At 35.8% G+C, this 23,208-nt stretch overlaps 1 protein-coding gene across 1 annotated transcript in view; it reads left to right on the top strand.

The window, feature by feature from the left end:
- Positions 1-23,208, top strand: part of RFX3 (regulatory factor X3) — a 232,094-nt gene that overhangs the window by 102,790 nt on the left and 106,096 nt on the right. Inside the window, exon 6 of the mRNA XM_045840638.1 lies at positions 8,620-8,717. Within this exon, the coding sequence (XP_045696594.1) occupies positions 8,620-8,717 (98 nt within the window). The remainder of the gene's footprint in view (positions 1-8,619; positions 8,718-23,208) is intronic.

Consider the following 23,208-nt stretch of genomic DNA (forward strand, 5'->3'; position numbering starts at 1 on the left):
CACTCCCAATTGATTTCCTCACTTTCAAATGGTCGGAAGTGAAGAGAGTGAGCCAGGACCTTATTTTCTACTACAGTAGCTTTCATATGATTTTACTTGAGGTCTAAGTATTACAATAATAGTTACACTTTTCTAACAACTTTTAGTTGCTCATAGCAGTCACATAGTTTTAGTGAATAATTCCTATGAAGCTTAAGTGTCACATTTAACTCCAGCCCTGCTGAACCATCAGGCTTTGTGATATTTATTGGATTTGAATGTGCTAGAAGCATCATTTATTTTACTTAAAGTCTACTAGGGGAAAGCATATCCAAAAATCTGAGTGTTTCTGAAAAACAGAAGAAGCTGCCTAGTTTATAAGTGAGAGAGTCAACTAACACAGGGCCAGTGAGTGAATTTACAGTTTAAGTGAACAAATTGTATTTTCTACATAAAATGAATTCTGTCATGTAAATGAGCAATACCCTGTTTTCCAACAGTCCACATTTATCACATTCTTTGAAGTGGAAGGACTATTATTCCTATAAAATTAAACAGGAATTTTGTAGGTACAAAATATCCTAGGAAGAACTTTGTAAATTAATGTTCAAAATATAGGGAAATTTCTTGTTCTTTCCCCAAAAGCCAGCCCAATGAGAGAATTTAAGTAACATTTTTTCCCAACCTGCCCTGTCACTTAACTATACTCTTTGTTCACTGTGATTTTTTAATCATTAAGTCTAAACACCCTTTACCAGCAAATTGCTTTGAGCATTCAAAATAGTTGTAAGATTCCTCCTTGACAAGATATATTAAATAACCTTGTGACATATGATCTGTTTTACTTTTTTGAAAAATATTTTATTCACTTTCAGAGAGAGGGGAAGGGAGAACAAATAAGAGGGAGAGAAACATCCATGTGCGAGACACATTCATTGGTTGCCTCTTGCCAACCCCCAACCAGGGACCAGCCTGCGACCCAGGCATATGCCCTGACTGGGAATTGAAACAGTGACCTTTAGATTTGCAGGCTGGAGCTCAGTCCACTGAGCCACACCAGCCAGGGCTAATCTGATGCTTTCACCAGCAAGCAGTGTCTGTGGCATTGTGGCTGAGACGAGACAAACTCACATGGACTACCGAGTCCTGTGGAGGAAAAGGGACAGCATGGCCACTGGCTCAACAGGAAAGCACCCTGACCCTTGCCTTGTAAGGTTTTTATTGCTTTTCTGGGCACATTACATGGAAGATAGTCCTCATTTACTATGCACAGGTTCACTTTAGGTGGTTACCATTCACAGAAAACAAAGGAGAGGATGTTGCTAATTACATCAAAAAGAAGGATATTTGCAAATGCAAAGGGAAAAGTGGTTGAACTGGTTACATTCCTCCTTGGAAGATTTAGCATAGATTTTAGGAAATCACTTTAAAGGTATGCAATAAACATTTGCTGCCTCTATTCAGGGTGAGGGAATTTTAGCAAAAAGCAAGTCTCAAAGTGGCCTAGGTACAATGCAGACCTGATTCCCCGTGGGGGAACCTATCCGTGGGTGTGGGTCCTGTGTACCAGACCACGCTTTCCACTGGCCTTTCCAAGTGGGAGCTGGGCCCACACCATGTAGAACGGTCTCCTATACTAATCTATTTTACTTTTAACCTAGACTGAAGATCATAGTTTTAGGTGTATGATTTCTATTTCCATTATGCATGCCTGTGGAGGAAATTAGTTTTTTCTTTATGCTTTTTCTTTTCTTGCATCTTCCCTTCTAGCATACTCACACTGTACTCTCTCAAATTTTTTATTTATCTTTCTTGAATCTCTTCAATTCCCTACAGTTTGACTGGATCAGAAATATTGAATGAGACAATTTTCTTGATGTTTTACTTCTCTGCTGACATTTTATTAATAGCTATTCCAATGAGATCCTTCTCTTGTTTCACTTTTGGTCAGTCACATAATAGCCTGTAACATTTCCCATGTAAGAAGATACTCAACACCCCATCTTTTTAATCTGCTAAGGGCTCTCTCATATCTCTTGTGGATCTGTTAAAGCCATCTTGAAGTAATTTTTGACAATTATTGATACTAAGATTTGAAATGTTTGATGCCAGCCAAATGTGTAAGGAAGGACTGCTCTTACATGAGAAAGGCAAGATGATCTTGACATAATAAAGACAATTTTATAAAGAGACTAGTATTGTTCTTAGCTGACTAATGAGCTTAACAATTATAAATGATTTCATTTACTGTTGAAAAGGATTTCTTTTTTGAAGTGTGATTCATTTTATTTTTCTTGAAGCACATTCAAAACAACATATTGCATAAATTTATCCTCAAAATATACTAATTGATTCTGTTGAGTTAGCACATTTTCCTGTGGTATGTAATTTGTTTTGGTATTCACTTCCTTTATAAATAATAATTATAAAAATGTATAAAAATAAGCAAGTAAATTGTAATACTATATTTGAATAGTAATAAGAGGTGCTTTTGTTTAAATATATATGAAAGTGTTGCATTGCTTAATTCATCTAGTATCTATGAACATAAATACATTGTTACATATATTTATATTTTGGGAATAAATTTTTCCCCCCAGCTGACAGAGAATGGATAAATTTCTGGGACAGAATGTTATTATGGTTGGAGTTCCTTACCAACATTCTGATGGACTAGATAACCTTTTAGAAATTAGCTCAAGGTCATTTTTACTCATTGGGCAGTTAATTATAGAAATTGTTGATTATTTCAGCTAATTCTGTCTGTTCACCTCTTTTCAGTTAACATTTTCACCACTTTCTTGTTTATTAAAATTCAAAAATGGTGAATAATATGTGTTTATTCTCTTTGGAAACACATCTGAAAATTTATTTTGGTAAAGACAATGAAATTAAGATAATTAACTTCTTATAGAATTTACTTAATCATCTTAATCATTTTCTTCCTCTCCCCGGAGGGCTCGGAAGCTGTGATATAGTTTGTAAATTTGTCAAAGATGGATAGAAAATAGAGTCACTGGGAATGATAATAAAATGCCTAAAGCATGCTAGTTTCTTCTTTTTTCAGCACAATGACCTGAGTAGTTCCTGCACTAAAGTATGGCAAATAAAAAATAAACTTATAATAGATAATAATTTAGTGAATATTTGAGCAGAAATTAAAGTTTAACATAAGAAGAATATCACATAATAATTGAACAAATTGAATCACAATTATTTTAGGCAAGAAAATAGTGTGCAACTTTATTTTAAAATTTTACCTTTGGTCATTAATGATGCATTAGATGGCCTTAAAAGTGATCATACCAGTTCATTTTGAAATAATAAGCATTCCATGGTAGTTTCATTATATTTTTGAAAGACTAATATACTTATCCACATTAAGAAGATATTGATAAATTTTATAGATATTCACTGGGCATTTCCTTTGCTAGGTAAAGGCAGTATTTAATTATTGAGTAATTATTAAATATTTATAGTATATTTATACCGTATTGGGTCTTTGGGAATATACTAACAATATAAATGTTGCTTCTCTATGTGTGAACTTGGGCCAGGGGTAGGGATAAACTGGAGTTCTGCCATTCTCATTTTCCATCCTTTGACTGGGTTTGTTGATCTCGACATACTGGTTCTGTAGACACACATCTCTTCCTGGAGCTCACTTTAATTTAAGATAAAAGGGAGCATTTCTGTGGCTCTCCAACTAATAACAGAGTCGCACTTTCCAGGAAGGGAGGAAGAGAGGAAGGAAATTAAATGACAAATGGTCAACTAAAATCTGAAAGATTTTCCAAGGATTTAAACCTCAATGGTGAAATGAGACATATATAGATAAGGTCGTTTTTTTCCTTTTCTTTTTTTTTTCTATTTCTGTCCCTTTCATTCTTCTTTTTTATTTCCTCCACTACCATTATACCCTTGAAGGAGTAGCTTTTCAAACCACAGGCACAGTGTGCAGTTCTCCATCTCACTGTCGCTGAATTGTTCCAAGGACGTCTTCAGCCCAGTTTCTAGGGTGTGGTAGAAAAACACATAATAATGAAAATTGTATTACCTCCAGAATATGGTGAAATTCAGTATTTTCACTATTGAGTTTATCTTTCATTTACTTTGTCAGTTCCCTAACTGGGTAGATAATGTAAAGAATTATGCCCTGTTTTTACATTGTACTAAAAATGTCGAAGTGATCAAGGGACATATTTATATATTGCCATCCTAGATGAGTTAGCCAGTATCTATCCAGACTTCTTTGCCAAGGTTCTTGACACTTTTCATTTCTACTTTAATTATAGAATTTCATGATTTGAAAGAACTGTGATGAACATACATTGTGCATACTTATGGCTGAAACCAAATGGGGCATAAAGATGAAATTTACACCTATGTGGAAGACAAGACTCTTAGTTTTGAAGTATTTAATAATTTCACTAACTTTCAAGATGGATTGTAATTATTATATATGCTTATACTGTGTTTTGTTCCTTTATTTAATAGTTTTGGATCCTAACAAAAATCCTTTATGATAGAATAAGTATATTTTCTATTTTCCACACAAGGCAATTATTATTTAAAGAAATACATGGGCTATCCCAATATCAAAACAGCAACTATCAGCACAAGGAGTTAAAATTAGTTCTCCTACTTAAAAATTAATGGATTTTCCACCTTACCATATTGGCTACATAAAGTACTACCAGTTACGAACATAAATGAGTACTAAGCCATGTGCTGCCACCTGTATGAATGAGTTCTAAGAGATCAAAAAGTTAGGAATAGTCAGTCTGTCATGGGATAAATTAAGTTATAGAAGGATTTTTAGAGAAACCAAATTTTTAATCAGGCCTGGAAGGAAAGTGGTGTATTTCTTTTGTTTGATGAGATAATTTATGTAGAAAAAAAAATATGAGCTATGAGAAAATACCAAGAATATACAAAAAAAAAGCTTTTACCCTTGCTGAATTACTGATTTTAGAGAGCAAGGAGGATGGGGGGAGAGAGAGAGATACCATCTGTTGCCTCCCACACTCTCTCCAACCAGGGATCGAACCCACAACCTTTTTGTGTATGGGTCAATGCTCCAACCAACTGAGCCACCCAGCCAGGGCAAGAATATGCAAAATTTTAATATATAATTATAAAAAAGCAGAGAAGCTGAGTTTAAAAATACCCATCAATGTTTATACGGCATTAATAGGATTTTTGTATCCTGGTCTTTTTGATTATTTTTATCACTGAAGAATTTAAGCAGAGGAGTTTATGAAAAAATAATGGATATTGTTTAAGTGTTAAAGATCAGACTTCCACCATTTAATTTGTATGATACTTGTATTTTCTCGCAGATGGCTTTTGTCGAATTGAGAGTTCCCTTCTATCTTTTGCTTACTGAGATGTTTGTTATTTTGTTTTCTGTCATGAGTGGATTTTAATTTTGTCAAATGCTTTAATAGCATGTGTTGAGGTGGTCATACCATTTTTTCTTACTGTTAATTTGGCAGGCTACCTTTATAGATTTTAAAATGCTAAACATGACATTGCCATCTTGGCTAAACCCTACCTGATGGTGATATACTGTTCCATAAATATATTGCCGGAATAGATAAACAGTTGACCCTTGAATAGCACGGGTTTGAACTGTGCAGGTCCACTTACATGTGGATTTTTTTCAATAAAATACAGTAGTCCTTCTGTATCCCTGGGTTTTGCAGCCATGGATTCGACCAGCCACATATCAGAAACAGTATTTTCTGTCCGTGGTTGGGAATTCTTGATGTAGAGGGCTAATCATATTCATTGTTTTACTCCATTTTATATAAGGGACTTGAACATCTTGGATTTTGGTATCTGCAGGGGTTCCTGAAACCAATCCCCCTGTAATACCTAGGGAGGATTGTATTATCATTTTGGTAATGATGGTTGTTTTATGTTCAGGAGAGAAATCACTCTATAGTTGTCTTTTCTTATAATGTCTTTCTGGTTTTAGTCTCAGGGTAAGACTAGCCTCATAAAAACAGTTGAAAGATATTCCCTTATTTATTTTGTAAAGCATGTATGTTAGGTTGGCTTATTTTTTACTTCCTGAAATGTCTGATAGAATTCACTATTGATCTAGAGTTTGTTGCCTCTGTGGGAATGGATTCAATTTCATAATTCAGTTTCTTTGGTATGTTGTATCTTTTAAGGACTTCATTCATTTAATCTAAGTAATTGAATTGCTTGGCATTAATTTGTTTTTATTACCCATTTTTTTTGTCTTTAGAATGTTTCACCTTTCCTCCTTGGTATTCATAATTTTGTCTCTTTTTTTCTTTTAAGTCTGCCTTAATGTTTATAATTTTATTGATTTTTTCTCTTGTTTTTTCAGATGCCTATTGGTTCTTTTTGCTCTTCATTTCCTTTTTCCTATTTTAGGTTTAATTTCTTCTTCCTCTTCCTCCCTCTCTTCCTCCTCCTCTTCTTCTTCTTCTTTAAGCTGGTTAATGTTGAAACTTTACATTTATTGCATTGGGGTTTTTTCCCCCTATAGAAATATTTAAAACTATAAATTTCCCTCTGTGCACAGCTCTCACTATACTCTGCACATTTTGATATATTGTATTTCAGTATCATTTAATTTAAAATATTTTTTAATTCCCTTTGTGATATTTTCCATGAATCTTAGATATTATTAAGGTGTATTTTTCATTATATAAGTATTGGAGGATTTTTCAGATTTCTTTTTACCTTTGATTTGAATATTTTTAGAGAACGTAGTCTATATTGTTTTAATCCTTTAAAATTTGTTAGGACTTGTTTTATTGCTCAGCATATGAGTTTTCATGCTGCATGTTCAGGTGTAATTAGAAAGCACGTGTTGTGCTATTGTGTGGATTGTCTAATATAGACTGCATTATTTAATAACGTTTTACAGCGACTCCTTGGATGTTAAATATCTCTCTCTATAGAGGAAGTTACAAAGTGGTTAAGTAGTATGCCTATTTATAAATTGCCTTCCTAAACAGCTTTCATCTTCATTCATGTTACTCCTTACTAATAGGAGCCAGGTTTTTGAAGATATTGTTGATTCCAGATCTAGGACAGGAAATGTAAGCGATAAATCTGGGATATATTATGGCAGAAAGCAGGGGAGTTAAAGATTACTCTGGTCATGTCAGAAGATACAGGATCCAATTTGAAGGAACTACTGTTTGTTGAAGATGGAACTTCTATGATTGAAAAACATCAAATATGTTCAAAAGCCAGGAATCATAAGGATACAGACTAACCCAAACCAAACTGAAAACTACCTGGCAAAAGTACATGGGAAGGGAGCTAGGGAATAAAATCATTATTCTTTGTACTGGGTAAAGAAAAGAATCATTTTTTTTATTATTATTTTTTCTTTTTTACTTTTTTAGTGATGTATTTATCTTATTCTTCCTGTACAAACCCTATTTCGAAGTAACCAAATACTTAATGAGAAGAATTTTTTATAGATGCCTACTAATAAATGAAAATGTGTAGCAGAACTAGGCTACCAAAGTTTGCAACCTTTATTAATTTGAAATACTGTCTCTGGAAAAATAGTTATCATTGGCTATTATTATCCCCAGGTAAAAACATGGATAGGGAGTATCATAATAAACTGATCCAGCTGATGACACCTGACCCCACTGCTTATCATTGCAGAGAGACAGCCAGTTGTTACATGCCAGCCGATAATAATGCGATGGGAAGTACACAGCTTTTCAAAATTTGAACTTGTTTAAGGCCCATGGTCTAACTGCTAGAGTATATGACATACAGGAGGCGCAAGAACTTGTTAAAGTACATCTCAGGGATGCTATTAGCCAAATCTAGAATTCTAGGAATTCTACACTATAAATGATCCAGTTTCTTCAATAAGTAATGGTCAAAAAGTAAAAAGGGTGGGAAACCATTAGAGATTAAGAGAGAAAGGTAGGAAAGATACAAATGTAATGCGTAGACCTTGTTTGGAATATGGATCCTAATATGAGTGAGCTAACAATAAGAAGACATTGGAATAATCATAGAAATTTGAACCATGACTGGCTTTTAGATATTAAGGAATTATTGTTTTATATGTGATATTAGCATTGCGCTCATGTTAAAAATAGTTCTTATCTCTTAGAAACCAAGTGAAATATACTTAACCAGTGAAATGATATAATCTGTACCTCCTTTTAAATAATCCTGTAAGGGGGTGAAGGGTGATCTGGTGACAAATATTTATCTTGGATGATGAATGCACGAGGTTTATTACAGTATTTATTCTACATGTGTTTGAAAATTTTCATCATTAATTTTTTTAATTACAAGATAAATTTAGGTTTAATAAATCGGGGGAAAGAATTTCATAATAGTCAAAATAAGTGAGGAGCTTTCAGAATTTTCACCCTAAACATTTGAATCTTGTACATATTTACCTATATATCTGTAGAAGTGTTTGAATCTTTTCAGCCTAATCACTGCACTTGATTTTGGCCCAACCAACATGCCCTGACCTTGAAGGATCTTAAGGATCACATCATAAGCCACTCTCATGTTCATCAACACCCTAGAGAAATCTTTGAGGTAAATCTAATGCTGTGTATTTTTTCATATCTATCTCTCATCAGTGTTCTAATATTTATTTTTCAGGTACAGCAGGTACAGACTGTGCAGCAGGTACAACATGTCTATCCAGCTCAGGTGCAGTATGTGGAAGGAAGTGACACTGTCTATACCAATGGAGCAATGTAAGTTTGTGTGTAGGAATCTTTTTAATTCTGTGGCATGGGGCTGGAGATCTTCTACTGGAGCAATTTCCAATAGAAGATGTATCCAATAAGGCTACAAATTTTACATTTATACCACATAGTGCTGGAGATTTGCACACTGTAGAATGGGGTTATTATACACACACACACACACACACACACACACACACTATATATATAGTTGTGAATAATTGGACTGTGTATATATGAATATATACACACAAGATCCAAATATAATGAAATACATGTAGAAATTCTTGAATAACTTAGGAAGCACTTCAGTTGTCTTTTGCATAGTTCAAAAGGAAATGTTTCCAGGAATTTTTTTAATGCTTTTTTTTTCCAAAAGAGGAGAACATACATTTGAAATGTAATTATCTAATTTCTATAACACTGGACTACTAGGACTAACTTTTTTAAAATTACTGTTCTGTGAATATAAACTATTTGAAATTCAAGTACAGAAAAATCTGAAATAAAAAAGCATTGTCGCCCTGACCATTGTGGCTCAGTTGGTTGAGCATCCTTCTGCAGAGCGAAGGATTGCAGGTTCGATTCCTGGTTAGGGCACATACCTGGGTTGAGGGTTCAGTCCCCAGTCTGAGCATATACAAGAGGCAACCAGTTGATGTTTCTCTCCCACTCTTTCTCCTTCCCTACCTTGTCTCTAAAAACAAATAAATAAAATTTTGTTTTTTAAAGGCATTGTCTTGTGGCCATGAGAGAAGTGCACTGTGTCAGTGTCATTTGTTCAGGAGCCAACTGCAGCCCTTCTGTGTGGGCACTGCTCCCTGAGATCTTTTGCCATTATACATACAGACCTTCCTGTCTGGTCCTTAGAAAAACCAGCCTTCTAAAACACTGTTGAATATTGAGGACTACATTGTTAATGTGGATGTTTGACTTGTATTTAAAATATCAAAGATTATTAAATAAAGATAATGTGTGCTCTATAAAAAGAAAACCTTTTTTCACCATTCCTCTTGCTGTCCAGGGTATGCATACATTATATAATAATATCACACACAGAGAGAGACAGAAACAGAGAGAGATTTTCCTAGAAACATCTAGCTCCCTTTTGCTTTCATTTCACTGGCCATATTTGTGTAACCTAGGAATCGTTAGCAGCCTGGGACTCTGGAGATGAGAATTTGTAGCTTTCATGTCTGTGTTCTAGGAGGCAGCAAGGGAAAAGGGCCGCTGGAGTAGATATTTAGAGAGTTAACTACAGTATCTATCACAGTCATTTATCATTGGTCCAAGGTAGTGGGGAGAGATTACTATTGTGTGCCTTAGTGAAAGTTACAGTATCTTCTTCACTTTTTTTATCCATGAAACAGATATGGTTAGTTTATAAAAACTGCTTTGTGTAATATCTGAAAAATAGTGAACACTCAAACATTTGTTATTGCTGTAAAATTATGTACTATAGTTAAGGTATTTTTTATATTTTTCTCTCATTGATATTCTAAATTCTGCATATTGCCTTGTGCAATTTTAAACTACTCTACCACTGACTTAAGGGTTTTCCACATAATAGGTAAATGTGTGATCAGTGAGTCAATTCATTCACAAAACCTTGGAAAAACAACATCTCTGAAGTTGACTCTTTAAAATTATATGGCCTATTTAAGTGCAGAAATGATTCAAAGTAAATATCTCATGCTAACAGGTGTTTTCTCTGGCCCATTAGCTCAATTGGTGAGATCATGAGTAATGAGGTCTAGGTCATGAGTTCATTTTCCATAAAGTCCAATTAGCTTTGATTCAGCCCATATGGGCCCAGGTTGTATCTCAACCCCAGCCAGTCATGTCATAGATGTGAACTCTTGGTCAAGGAAAGAAGATACATCTTTAAAAACCTTTTCATTACTATAAGTATAATTTTTACTGGACTAAAGATTCTGCAGCATCATTTTCAGATTTACTAAAGAAACATTGTGTTGCCATGAGTTATATTCAAAATTTTAGTAGCTAGGGGACACTATGAATGTTTTTTGTCATATATAACAAAATTATTTTTAGCATTAGCCATTCCAATTTTTTTTTCATTTTGTAGTGCTGACTGACATTTTAGTATATACAGTTTTTGTCTCTGATGTTCACTGTAGCAGAAGCTAGGCATACCCAGCTTTATTATTAACTCTCAAGCACCCTATATGTGGGCCTCTAGCCTGTGCATGTTTCATCAGTACTGGTTCACTGATGCTCCTGTCACCAGCATCTCCATCCCGAGTGGCCATATTGCACAGGTCTTACTTAAGAGGTGATGATAGCCCTCACAGAGATGTGTCATCACTTAATGGAAATGTGTAATCATTTCAGTTTGGAGATACTAACATGTTTACTTGGTTCTCACTATGAATATGGACATTTACTGCCAGCATGACAGGCGTAACACCATGAGTTAGTGAGTGAGCACACCTTTAAACTGAACAATTGAGACTGCTTTGCAGTGCTCGGAGTTAGAGTAGAATAACTCTTTACTCAGGGGAGAAGGTAACTTAATTCCCTTTTGCTCCTGTTTATTTTATCATTGTGGCCGTAGTCACCCAGGCTTCACCATCTTTATATTTTCTTACAGTAGTTTTCCCAAGAGGATTTTTTCAAAGAATGAATTAGTCTTTTTCCTTTCTACAGATTCTGCAATTTATGATGTGTAGTCATTTAGAATAGTGTAATTAAACCTGCTGAGAAACATTTCATATCATGTAGAGAGAGTCCAATTCAATTGAAATTTCTAGCTGTAGCTAAGAAATGATTATTTTCTTTCCCCCACTCCTTTGTGACTCATACTTCCTCACTCACTCTTCTGACATGTTAGTCAAAGTAGAAATAAAGATACCATAGTATTTCATGGCCAAAGAAATGTTTTTCAAAAACTTTTTTTTAAATTTTAAACAATTTTCTCCTATCAACCACTGTTTGAAGCTTATCCACTGTTTAGAGCTGATCTGTTTTAAAATGCTCAAATGTTCATGGTATGGGTATCTGTCACTATAAGATTTGACCCATAGAAAGCCATCTCATGTCTTCCTATATATTGATTTCTCAGCAACTCCCATATTGCATTTATCAAACTGTGTTTCACAAAATGTTAGTCCATTTTATGGTTACACAAGCAGGGAAATACTGCATGAAGACCTTTCTTTCTGCAGTAAATTCCCGCTGCAAAGTGCTCTAAATTCCTGTTACTAGTCTTTGAAAGGCTCTGAGTTGTCCTGTAGAAAAGAAATGTAGTGTTTTAAAAACTGAATCATACAGCACTTTAGTTGAGTAATATCTAATAAGAGCACATGACATACTTTGGGTGGTGTTATATTATTAATATATTGACATTGAATGGATTTATTCAAAATCCCTAAGCATGTGTACTGTACTCCCATTTTTTAAATAGTTATTGCTTGAAAATCATGTGGTTAGTACATTTTTGAAGCCATTATATTTTTCCTATACACTTTAAAAATCATTAATAAGGAACCTAAAAGAGATATTCTTCAAGTCCCTTTTTTTGTCTTTTAGTAAAATAGTTAGTTTCCAGATTTGAGGGTAACATTTTTCATTCTTTTTATTAAACTGTGTTCTGCCTGAAGAAATGGTTATATGGAATATCTGTAATTGATATGGAGAGGATGCTTTCTTTATTTGTTCTTCTACTGATATACACATTCACACTGGTGTAGGTACAGGGGTCTCTAAGCTTTTGGCGTCTCTAGACCACAGTGGAAGAAGAAGAGTTGTCTTGGGCCACACATTAAATACATAAACATTAATGAAAACTGATGAGCAAAAAAAAAAAGGTTTTAAGTTAATTTACAGTTTTGCATTGGTCCACGTTCATAGTCATCCTGGACCACATGCTGCCTGTGGGCCACAGGTTGAACACCCCTTGTAGGATCTGGTTTGTCTGTGGAATTGAGGACATATATGGCTTGTTACTTAGGAAGTTGCCAGAGAGAGAACTGCCCTTTTGTAGAAAAGAATGTGAAGATCTGTCTACAATTAGAAGGGGCCTACTTCCTGAGTCCCATAACAGTTTGACTACTCTCCCAAAATGGAAGGCTTTCAAATGTCAGAGTTAGGAAAGTCATGGAGATCATTTATCTCAATTTTGCCACTTCACAGATGAGTAAACTGAGGCTTAGAGAGGTAAATAAATTTTCCTGGCTAGTTAGTGTATAGAGTTCCTATATTCTGACCCTCGATCATTGTTCTTTTCAGTGATCTGCAGGTGATTGTCTTTTGGTCTTGAATTATTTGGGCTGTTAGTGAAGAAGGGTTGACCAGTTTTAAAAAATAGTAAATTTTATCCATTACTATTGTATTATTATATATTGTATCATAAATCATAATTGAACTTGTGACTTTTTAAGACTAAGCTTTTTGTTATTCATATAAGTAACAAATCCATCTTATACTTTTATAGTTAAATTTATTTTATGAATATAGAGTGTTCTTTCTGTATTCATAAAATACATGGAAAAGTATGTATATGCTAGGTTTTAACATCAAATGTTTTAGTCAAATGTCTTTTAAGAGAAAAGTCTATTCTTTGCATGGTGAATATACATTTTTATTATTTTCCATTAGCAAATTAAGATGCACATGAAGGGTGATTTGTTCTTTAATATTTTCATATCCTGTCCTATGTACAGAATAGTTGGTTCCACATGATAACACTTGGAAGACTTCAGATGCTCATTTTTTTCCTCTTTTCCTCCTCCCTCCTTTTTCTTAAGAAAGGAGGAAATGAAAGAAATCCACATATGCTTTTTTAGGTTTAGAACCAAGTTCTGTTATTAATTTTCTTACATGAACTTCAGAGACCCATGTTCAAGCATCACTTCTCCTGCTGCCTGTAATATAACCTCAGGAAAATGACATTTTTGTATCAGATTTTCTAATCTGGAAAATAGGGATTAAGAGTTAAAAGCATTACTTAATTAACCAGATCTTACATTGTCTGAAAAAGTATATTCACTTTTAATGTATTTACTCTTTTTAAAAAACTAACTGCAAAAGTAAAACATGTTAAAAATTTCTGATTGAATGAAAAGTTGGAAACTAAAATTAGACATCTTAGTTGGGAGTATGTATTTGAAATGGTTGGGAATCACAATATTGTGCCTAACAGAGACTAAAGTCTTTTAGGGTATAATTAAAGTCCCCCACCTATATAAAGTCTCAGGCTGACTCATGAAGGCTGAGTTTTGTAAAGACCAGAAGGTTCTAGAGAGGACAGTGTGAACAAATCCTAGCCTGGCACTCAGAAATAGTCAGACTAATAGAGTTGCCTCTCAGGGAATTCTCTGGGGCCCAGAACTGCTTTTAGTTCAGCAGTGTACCTGACTTTGGGTGATGGGCATACCACCTGTTTTCTCAGAGTAGTACTGTATTTGGCACCAGCAGCATACATATATGCTTCAGCTGCATCCATTTTTCAGAGTCTTACTGGACTGTGTATCCCTCTCGTTAACAAGTCCCTGATTTTTGTATTCTTCTTTATGGTAAAAACCCTTCCAGATTGACCTCATATTCTTCAGCTTCTTCCTAGCTGGCTTGCTTCTTTGTGTTACAGTGAAACTGCTCTTATAAGGATCATTGGTGACCTCTAGTTTTTAAATATAATAGACATTCTTCCAGATTAAATTTTCTTAATCTCTAATAGTCAATCAACCAGCTACTCCATACTTGGATCAATATCTTCTTTTGGCTTTTTCTGGCTATTTTATTTTCTTCCTATCTTATTGTATCCTCCTCAGTCATATTATTGACCATGTAATTGTTTCTGTGGTCTAAGCTCTCTGTGTACATTGTCCTACTGTTCTCTGACAGAAACCACATTTCTTCTACAACAGGACTGTTATTCTCATGACTATTTTAAATTTATCCAACATTTGTCTTTCCTTCACTAGAATGTAAGTTTCAGGTAGGCAGGTACCTTGGTTATTCCCCATTATCCCTCTCATATCTGAAAGAGTTGTATATGGTAAGTCCTCAATTTATATTTGTTGAATGAGTTAAATAAAGAATATTTATTGATTGGTGAGACAGGAGCAGACTACTTGGTAGTCTTAAATATGCATGGGGAAATGAATGGAACCGAATTTAGATGCTGCCAACCATATTATTAATATTGCTTTTTAAACTTTATTAATTATGCTATTACTGATTTGGTTGTCCTGATTTTTTGCCCTTTGCTCCCCTCCACCCAGCACTCCCCACCCCCTCAGACAGTCCCCCCACCATTGTTCATGTCCATGGGTCATGCCTGTAAGTTCCTTGGCTACTCTGTTCCCTATACTGTACTTTATATCCCCATGGCTATTCTGTAACTACCTATTTGTACTTAATCCCCTCACCCTCTTCACCCATTCTCCCTTTCCTCCCTCCCATCTGGCAACTTTCTAGTAACTAACTTCTTTTCTCTTGCTTAAGAGTCTCTCTTTATCTTTAACCTTTAATAATGATGTGTCTTGGAGTGGGCCTCTTTGCATCCATCATTGCAAAAGTCCCAAAAGTGCAGTCCCAAAATTGGGACTCTCTGTGCCTCCTGGACTTGCATGTATATTTTCTTCACCAAATTATGGAACTTTTCTTTCACTGTTTTTTCAGATAGATTTCTAATTTCTTGCTCTTTCTCTTCTTTTTCTGGCACCCCATGAGGCAAAAGTTGGACCTTTTAAAGTTGTGAAATTTTATACTATCCTCATTTTTTTATACTATCCTCATTTTTTTTTATTCTTTTTCTTGTTGTTCTGCATGGTTGTATTTTGCTTCCATATGTTCCAAATCATTGATTTGATTATCAGCTTCATCCTTTTTACTGTTGTTTCCCTATAAATTGTTTTTTATTTCAGTTAGTGTATCCTCATTCTTGACTGGATATTTTGATGGTGCTGAGGTCCACACTAAGTTCCTTGAGCATCCATACAAGCAGTGTTTTAAACATTGCATCTAATAGATTGCTTATCTCCATTTCATTTAGCTCTTTTTCTGGAGTTTTGATCTGTTCTTTCATTTGGGACATGTTTCTTTATCTCCTTGTTTTGTCAGCCTCCCTGTATTTCCTTATATATATTGGATAGAGCTGCTTTGACTCCATGTTTTGGTAGTGTGGCCTAATGTAGTAGGTGTCCTGTAGGGTCCAGTGACACAGACTCCCTTTTCATGCAAGCTGGGTACTTGAGGAGTGCCCTTTGTGTGGGCTGAGTATATCCCCCTGTTGTAGTTGAGCCTTGGGTTGCTGTTGGTAGATCAATGGGAGGAATTTACCCAGGCTAGTCAGCTGTAAGGACTGGCTGTGACCACTGACCACCAATCTCTGCCTTCCTTGGAAGATCAGCTGTGTAGGGACAGAGTGGTGGCACTCCCTGTGATCTGTAGCTATGCCCTCGGTGCATTGATCCCGAGGTTTCCTGAGTGGTGAAGACCAAAGTCAGCCCAAGGTCAACCCAAGGTCAACCTGTGTTTCACCTGGGGCACCCTGCATGAGCTGTAAAACAGTCTGAGATCACTGCTACTTGTACCCAGCTTGGAGATTCCCAGGTGAAGCTAAGCTGTGACTGTAATCTGGCTGTCATTAAGGCTGACAGAAGTCAGCTGTTGCTTGTTTGATAGGATTTAGGAGCCAAGAAAAGGCATTCTTATAGAAAAGCAGCTTGGGTGGGCCCATAAGTTGGGTGGGGTAGAGCTTCTGTGGATCTCCAACATGGGTCACACTGTGTTAGCCTGGTTGGGAGTCTCAGATATGGCACCAGCCTACCAGCTCTGTGGCAGGGACGGCTCAGCGAAGGGACAATGGCCTCTGCTCCCTGTGGTGCTGGACCCTTTAGTTTCTCCCTGCATACCACTAATGCCCTTCAAGATGCCACCCCAGTGCTTGAGCTCACAAGGGAGTGAGCCTGATTAGGTGAATCTGTGTGTGGGTTCCCCAAGAAGAACTGTTTAGGACTCCAGCAGCCTCCTGCACCAACTCAATCCCCGCTGGTATTTGCAGCCAGAAATTGTGGAGACTTATCTTTCTGGCACTGGAACCCTGGTCTGAGGAGCTTAGTGTGGGTCTGGGATTCCTCGCTCCCAATATGTCCCTCCTGAGCTTTTACCCACCACACATGGGTGTGGGATCAGCCCATTACGTGTCACACTCCTCCTACCAGTCTGGATGGATGTGGTTTCTTCGATTCCATAGCTGAAGAAACTACATAACTCAGACTTCTATTCAACTGGATTTCTGATGTTCCTGAGTGATGGTGGTTCTGTATTTTAGTTATAATTTTGATGTGGTTGAGTGAAGAGGCAAGCCATGTTTGCCTACTTTGCCATCTTGACCAAAAGCCTAATGTCTCTTTTCTCTTTTTCATCTTTACACATAATTTTCAGTACAAAACTCTTTTGAGCATATACACATATACTTGGTTGCTCAGTTTTTTATATTCATTTTTAAGTAGATAGTACAGTAATATTAACTACAGTCACTATGCTGTACATTAGATCCCCAGAATTTACTTATCTTATAATTGAAAGTTTATACATTTGCCAACATCCTCCATTATTCCCACCCTCAGCCCCTGGCAACCACCATTCTACTCTCTGTTTCCATAAGTTAGATTTTTTATGTGTAACATGAAATCATTTAGTACTTGTTTTTCGCTGATTTTTTTCACTTAGCACAGTGCCATCAAAGTTCATCCATTGTTGTGAATGGCTGAATAATATTTCATTGCATATATATGCCACATTTTCTTTATCCATTCATCTTTTTGTGGACCCTTACATTGTTTCCATGTCTCGGCTATTGTGCATAATACTGCAGTGAACATGGAAGTGCAGATATCTCTTTGAGATGTTCATTTCATTTCCTTCAGAAATATACCCAGAATTGGCATTGGTGGATTATATGGTAGTTCTACAAAAAACATAGAGACCAATGAACAGAGTAGGGAGCCCAGAAATAAACTCTTGCATATATGGTAAAATGATCTTTAACAAGGGCACCAAGAATACATAACAGGGAAAAGATGGTCTCTTCAATAAAGGATGATGGGAAAACTGGATATCAACATGAAGAAGAATGGAATTGAACACCTATCTCATACCACTCACAAAAAAATTAACTAAATATAGATAAAGACTTAAATGTGAGACCTGAAATTGTAAAACTCCTGGTGGAAAATGTAGAGGGTAAGCTACTTGACGTCAGTGTTGGCAATGATATCTTTTATATGACTCCAAAAAATGAAGGCAACAAAAGTAAAAATAAGCAAGTGTGGCTACATGAAGCAATCAAGTTTCTACGCAGCAATGAAAACCATCAACAAAATGTAAATGCAACCTATAAAATAGGAGAAAAAATTGCCAATCACATATCTGATAAGGGGCAGTATCCAAAATATATAAGAAACTACCATATGATCTCACCTGTAAGCGGAACTTAATCAACAAAACAAACAAGCAAGCAAAATAGAACAAGAGACATGGAAATAAAGAACAAACTGACAGTAACCAGAGGGGAGGGGGCATGGCGATAATGGGGAGAGAAGGAGAAGGGTCATCAAGGAACGTATATAAAGGACATGTGGACAAAGCCAAAGGGGGAAAGAATTGAGGGTGGGCCAGGGGAAAGTGGTGGCAGGAAAATGGAGACAACTGTACTTGAATAACAATAAAAAATGCAATATGTATATATATTGTTTTTATTTTTATTTTGTTTTTATTTTTATTTTAATATATATTATATATATATATATATATGGAATTCACACAGCTCAATAGCAAGAAAGCAACTAATCTGATTTAATAATGGGCAAAGGATCTGAATAGACAGTTTTCAAAAAGACATACAAATGGCCCACAGGTAAATAAAAAGGTGTTCAACATCACTAATCATCAGGAAAATGCAAAACAAAACTGTACCTCATACCTGTTAGGACTACAGTTATTAAAAAGACAAGGAAAAAAGATAACAGGAGTTGATGAGGATGTAATGAAAAAGGAACCCTTGTAAACTGCTGGTGGGAATGTAAATTTGTACAGCCACTATGGAAAACAGTATGGAGGTTCCTCAAAATATTAAAAACAGAACCACCATATGTTCCAGCTCAGATTTTCTTCATTGCAAATTTAGACCAGTAAATCTGGATTAAATCTTTTATGATCTGTTTCTGCCAAAGTTGATTTAAGTTCACAAATCTACTTCCCTGACTTATGTTGTCTCAAATGACCTATATATATATTTAGTATGTGTACCTTTTCTGGTATGCTTTAAAAACTCTTTATTTTTTTATTTTTGTACAAGTACAGTTTTCTGACCTTTCCCCCTACTCCTCCCCATCACCCCACCCCTCCTTGCCTCCCTCCCCCATTTCCACCTCCCCCCTTGGGTATTTTCCATATGTCCTTTATAACTGTTCCTGTGAACCCTGTACCCTTTTCCCCCATTATCCCCTCCCCTCTCCCTTGTGATCACTGTCAGCCTGTTCTCAATTTCAGTGTCTGGCTATACTTTGCTTGCTTGTTAGTTTTGTTGATCAGGTTCCTGTAAATGGTGAGATCATATGGTATTTGTCTTTCATCGCCTGGCTTATTTCACTTAGCATATTGCTCTCCAGTTCCATCCATGTTGTCGCAAAGGGTCGGAGGTCCTTCTTTCTTTCTGCTGCATAGAATTTCATTGTGTAAGTGTACCATAGTTTTTTGATCCATTCATTTAGTGATGGGCACTTGGGTTGCTTCAGGCACTCGGTTATTGTAAATTGTGCTATGAACGTTGGGGTGCATAGGTCCTTTTGGATTGGTGTTTCAGGGTTCTTAGGATATAATCCTAGCAGTGGAATTGCCAGGTAAAAAGGCAGTTCCATTTTTAGTTTTCTGAGGAAATTCTATACTGTTTTCCATAGTGGTTTCACCACTCTGCAGTTCCACCAATGGTGCAGTAAAGTTCTCTTTTCTCCACACCCTCTCCAATATTTGTTGTTTGTTGCTTTGTTTATGAGGGCCATTCTGACCAGTGTGAAGTGGTATCTCATTGTGGTTTTAATTTGCATCTCTCTGATGGCTGGTGATACTGACCATCCTTTCATATGTCTCTGGACCCTCTGTGTGTCCTCTTCAGAGAAGTGTCTGTTCAAGTCCTCTGCTCAGCTAAAGAAGACAAGCAATCCAATCAAAAACTCTTAAAGCAAAGGGTGTTTTGGTGGTGCTCTCATGGATAGCTGTGCCAGAATATAAAACTCCTTTATATCAGTAAATTTTGACTTAAAAAGAACTGAAATAGACTTAAAAAACTAATATTTGTGAAATGGCAGTTTTTCCTTTATACCTGTAAAAGTTGAGCATCACATTTTTAGTGTCCTCTGGTGCAGTGGTTCTCAGAGTATGTCTAGGCCAGCAGCATTGACATCACCTGAGAATGTGTTGGAAATGCCCTCTTTGGTCCCTGCCTAGTTCTACAGAATCAGGAACTTTAGGGTGAGGTCCAGCAGTCTGTGTTTAAAAAAAGCCCTCCAGGTAATTCTGTTGCACACTAAAATGTGAGAGCCATATTTCTTTATTATAGAAATAAAGAATTCAAATACAAAGTCAAGTGTAAATGTCTAGGTATCTTTTGGTAATGATAATAGGATATATATAAAGTTATGATTCCAGTATTCTGTACATTATCAACATATATGGTAATAAAACACTATATATGATGACAAAGCTCAATTAGTTATTGCAAGAGTTTTTATTATTGACTTAAACATTTATTCTTATATTTCCTCCCTAGTGGCAATAGCTCAATTAATACTTTTATTTTTTACTTATTATTAATAGCAGTTGAAATTAGCAGAAATAAATATGTCTCCTGAATTTAAATCAAGGCAAGTGTTTTATTAGTCTTGCTGAATACTATTTATTACTTTACATATTATCTGTTGTTTTTATTCTTAGGTAATAAGAGTTTAAATATGAGGTCATTTAAATTCCTTTCTAAATTACTGTTTTCTCTTTAGTGTCTTTCACAAAATGGACATATCACCTCTTTGGTATATCTTCTGCCTTCAGTCTGACTTGGAGCATTCAAGAAAAGATCTGTTTAGAAACTCAAATAAATAGTGGTTTCTGGCCAGCCAGATACTATGTATTACATGATAGCAGTTTATTGAAGATTTCAAATAATACAGCTACTTCTATGTAGGGCTTTGGTGACTTACATAAAAACTTCACAATGGGAAATTGTTTAAGACAGGGTTCTTGGTATCATGCAGCAGAAACCAGTTCCAGGTTTATTTAAGAAAACCAAAGAATTTATTAAAAGATATGTGTGATTCAGGGAATTTCCAGTAAATATGGAGAATAGGCTGAAAAAAGACAGGTACAAGCAATACTGACAGCCAGATCATAGACAAAACCACACAGCACACCACTGCACCTGTCCCCACCACTGTCCACCGTTGCTAGCACTGGATTCTCATCATAGCTCTACAAGAGGAGTGGTAATCCTTGACCTGTATAGTTCACTTAGTATAAGTTTAATGAGAAAATGTATTCCCTATCCTCCCCAAATTCTCCCTAGTTCCCCAGTTCTCCTAGTTCCCTCATGTCCACTCACACTTTTGAAAAATATCTAAAAAGTTGTTCATTCTAGCTGCCTTCACTTATTTATTTCCTTAATATAGTCCAATCACATATATATTGCTATCACTACCTGGAAACACTTTCTGGTAAGATCACCTCCTATCATTATATCTAATGAACATGTTCCAGAATCATCTCACATGACCCATCTGCAGTATTGTACCCTGTTTGCTGCATACTTTCCCCTTGATTTCCCATTGTCTCTCTGGCCTCAGGCCTTCGTTTAGGTTGTTTCTCTGACTAGAACTTTTCCTTACCTCCCCCTTACCATGCCTATCCCAGCTTAAATCGAAATCCAAACCTCTCTCCATAGTCTATAATACTGTGTTTCAAGCTTTTTAAACTACCATCCACCATGAGAAAATTAAATGTTCATATTATAATCAGGTAAATACACACATGCACATGTGAGTATGTACACACATAGCATATATGTATATGAAAGAAACAAAAGTTCATGAAAGTAATTTCTATACTTGGTGAAATATGCTCTTTGTCTCATCTCTTCTTTTAATGCTATTGCAACCAATTAAAATTATTGATCATGATCCACATACCAACAAATTTTGTTTACATGACTTGGATACTTAGTTTTTATCTTTTATTTTTAAAGTATATTTTATTGATTATCCTATTACAGTTGTCCCCATTTTTTTTCCTCCCCTTTATCCTCCTCTGTCCTGCAACTCCCATGCTCAAGCATTCCACCTCCCCTTAGTTCATATCCATGGGTTTTACATATAAGTTCTTTCGCTTCTTTATATCCTGTACTATTCTTAACCTCCCCCAGTCTATTTTATGCCTACCAATTTTGTTTCTTTTTCCTTGTACCTTTCCCCCCATTCTCTCCCTTCCTACTGATAACCTGCCAAGTAATCTCCATTTCTGAGATTACTTTCTGGAAGTCTATATTTCCTTTGCCAAATTTCTGAGATTCTGTTCCTGTTCTAGTTGTTTGCATAGTTTTTGTTTTTTAGGTTCAATCATTGATAGTTGTGAGTTTGTTGTCATTTTACTGTTCATAGTTTTTGATCTTCTTCTATTTCTTAGGTAAGTCCCTTTAACATTTCATATTATAAGGCCTTGGCAATGATGAACTCCTTTAACTTGACTTTATCTAGGAAGCACTCTATCTGCCCTTTCATTCTAAATGATAGCTTTGCTGGAAAGAGTGGTCTTGGATGTAGGTCCTTGCCTTTCATGACTTCAAATACTTCTTTCCAGCCCCTTTTTGCCTGCAAGATTTCTTTTGAGAAATCAGCTGTTAATCTTATGGGCACTTTTTTGTAGGTAACTGTCTCTTTTTCTCTTGCTGCTTTTAAGATTCTCTCCTTATCTTCAATCTTGGGTAACTTAATTATGATGTGTCTTGGTGTGTTCCTCCTTGAGTCCAATTTCTTTGGGACTCTCTGAGCTTCCTGGACTTTCTGGAAGTCTGTATTTCCTTTGCCAAATTGGGGAAGTTTTCCTTCATTATGTTTTCAAATAAGTTTTCAATTTCTTGCTCTTTCTCTTCTCCTTCTGGCACCCCTATGATTGGGTTGTTGGAGCGTTTAAAGTTGTTTCTGAGGTTCCTAAGCCTTTCCGTATATTTTTGAATTCTTGTTTCTTTATTCAGTTCTGGGTGAGTGTTTATTTCTGCCTTTTGTTCCAAATCATTGATTTTAGTCCTGGTTTTCTTCCTGTCACTATTAGTTCCCTGTATATTTTTCTTTATTTCACTTTGTATAGCCTGCACATCTTCCTTTATTTTGCAGCTGTACCCATCATTTTTGTGAGCATCCTGATTACTAGCGCTATGAACTCTGCATCTGATAGGTTGTCTATCTCCTCAACACTTAGTTCTTTTTCT

This window comes from Phyllostomus hastatus, unplaced genomic scaffold (genome assembly GCF_019186645.2).
Source record: "Phyllostomus hastatus isolate PE091 unplaced genomic scaffold, TTU_PhHast_1.1 phas_contig_34, whole genome shotgun sequence".
Taxonomy (NCBI): Eukaryota; Metazoa; Chordata; class Mammalia; order Chiroptera; family Phyllostomidae; genus Phyllostomus; species Phyllostomus hastatus.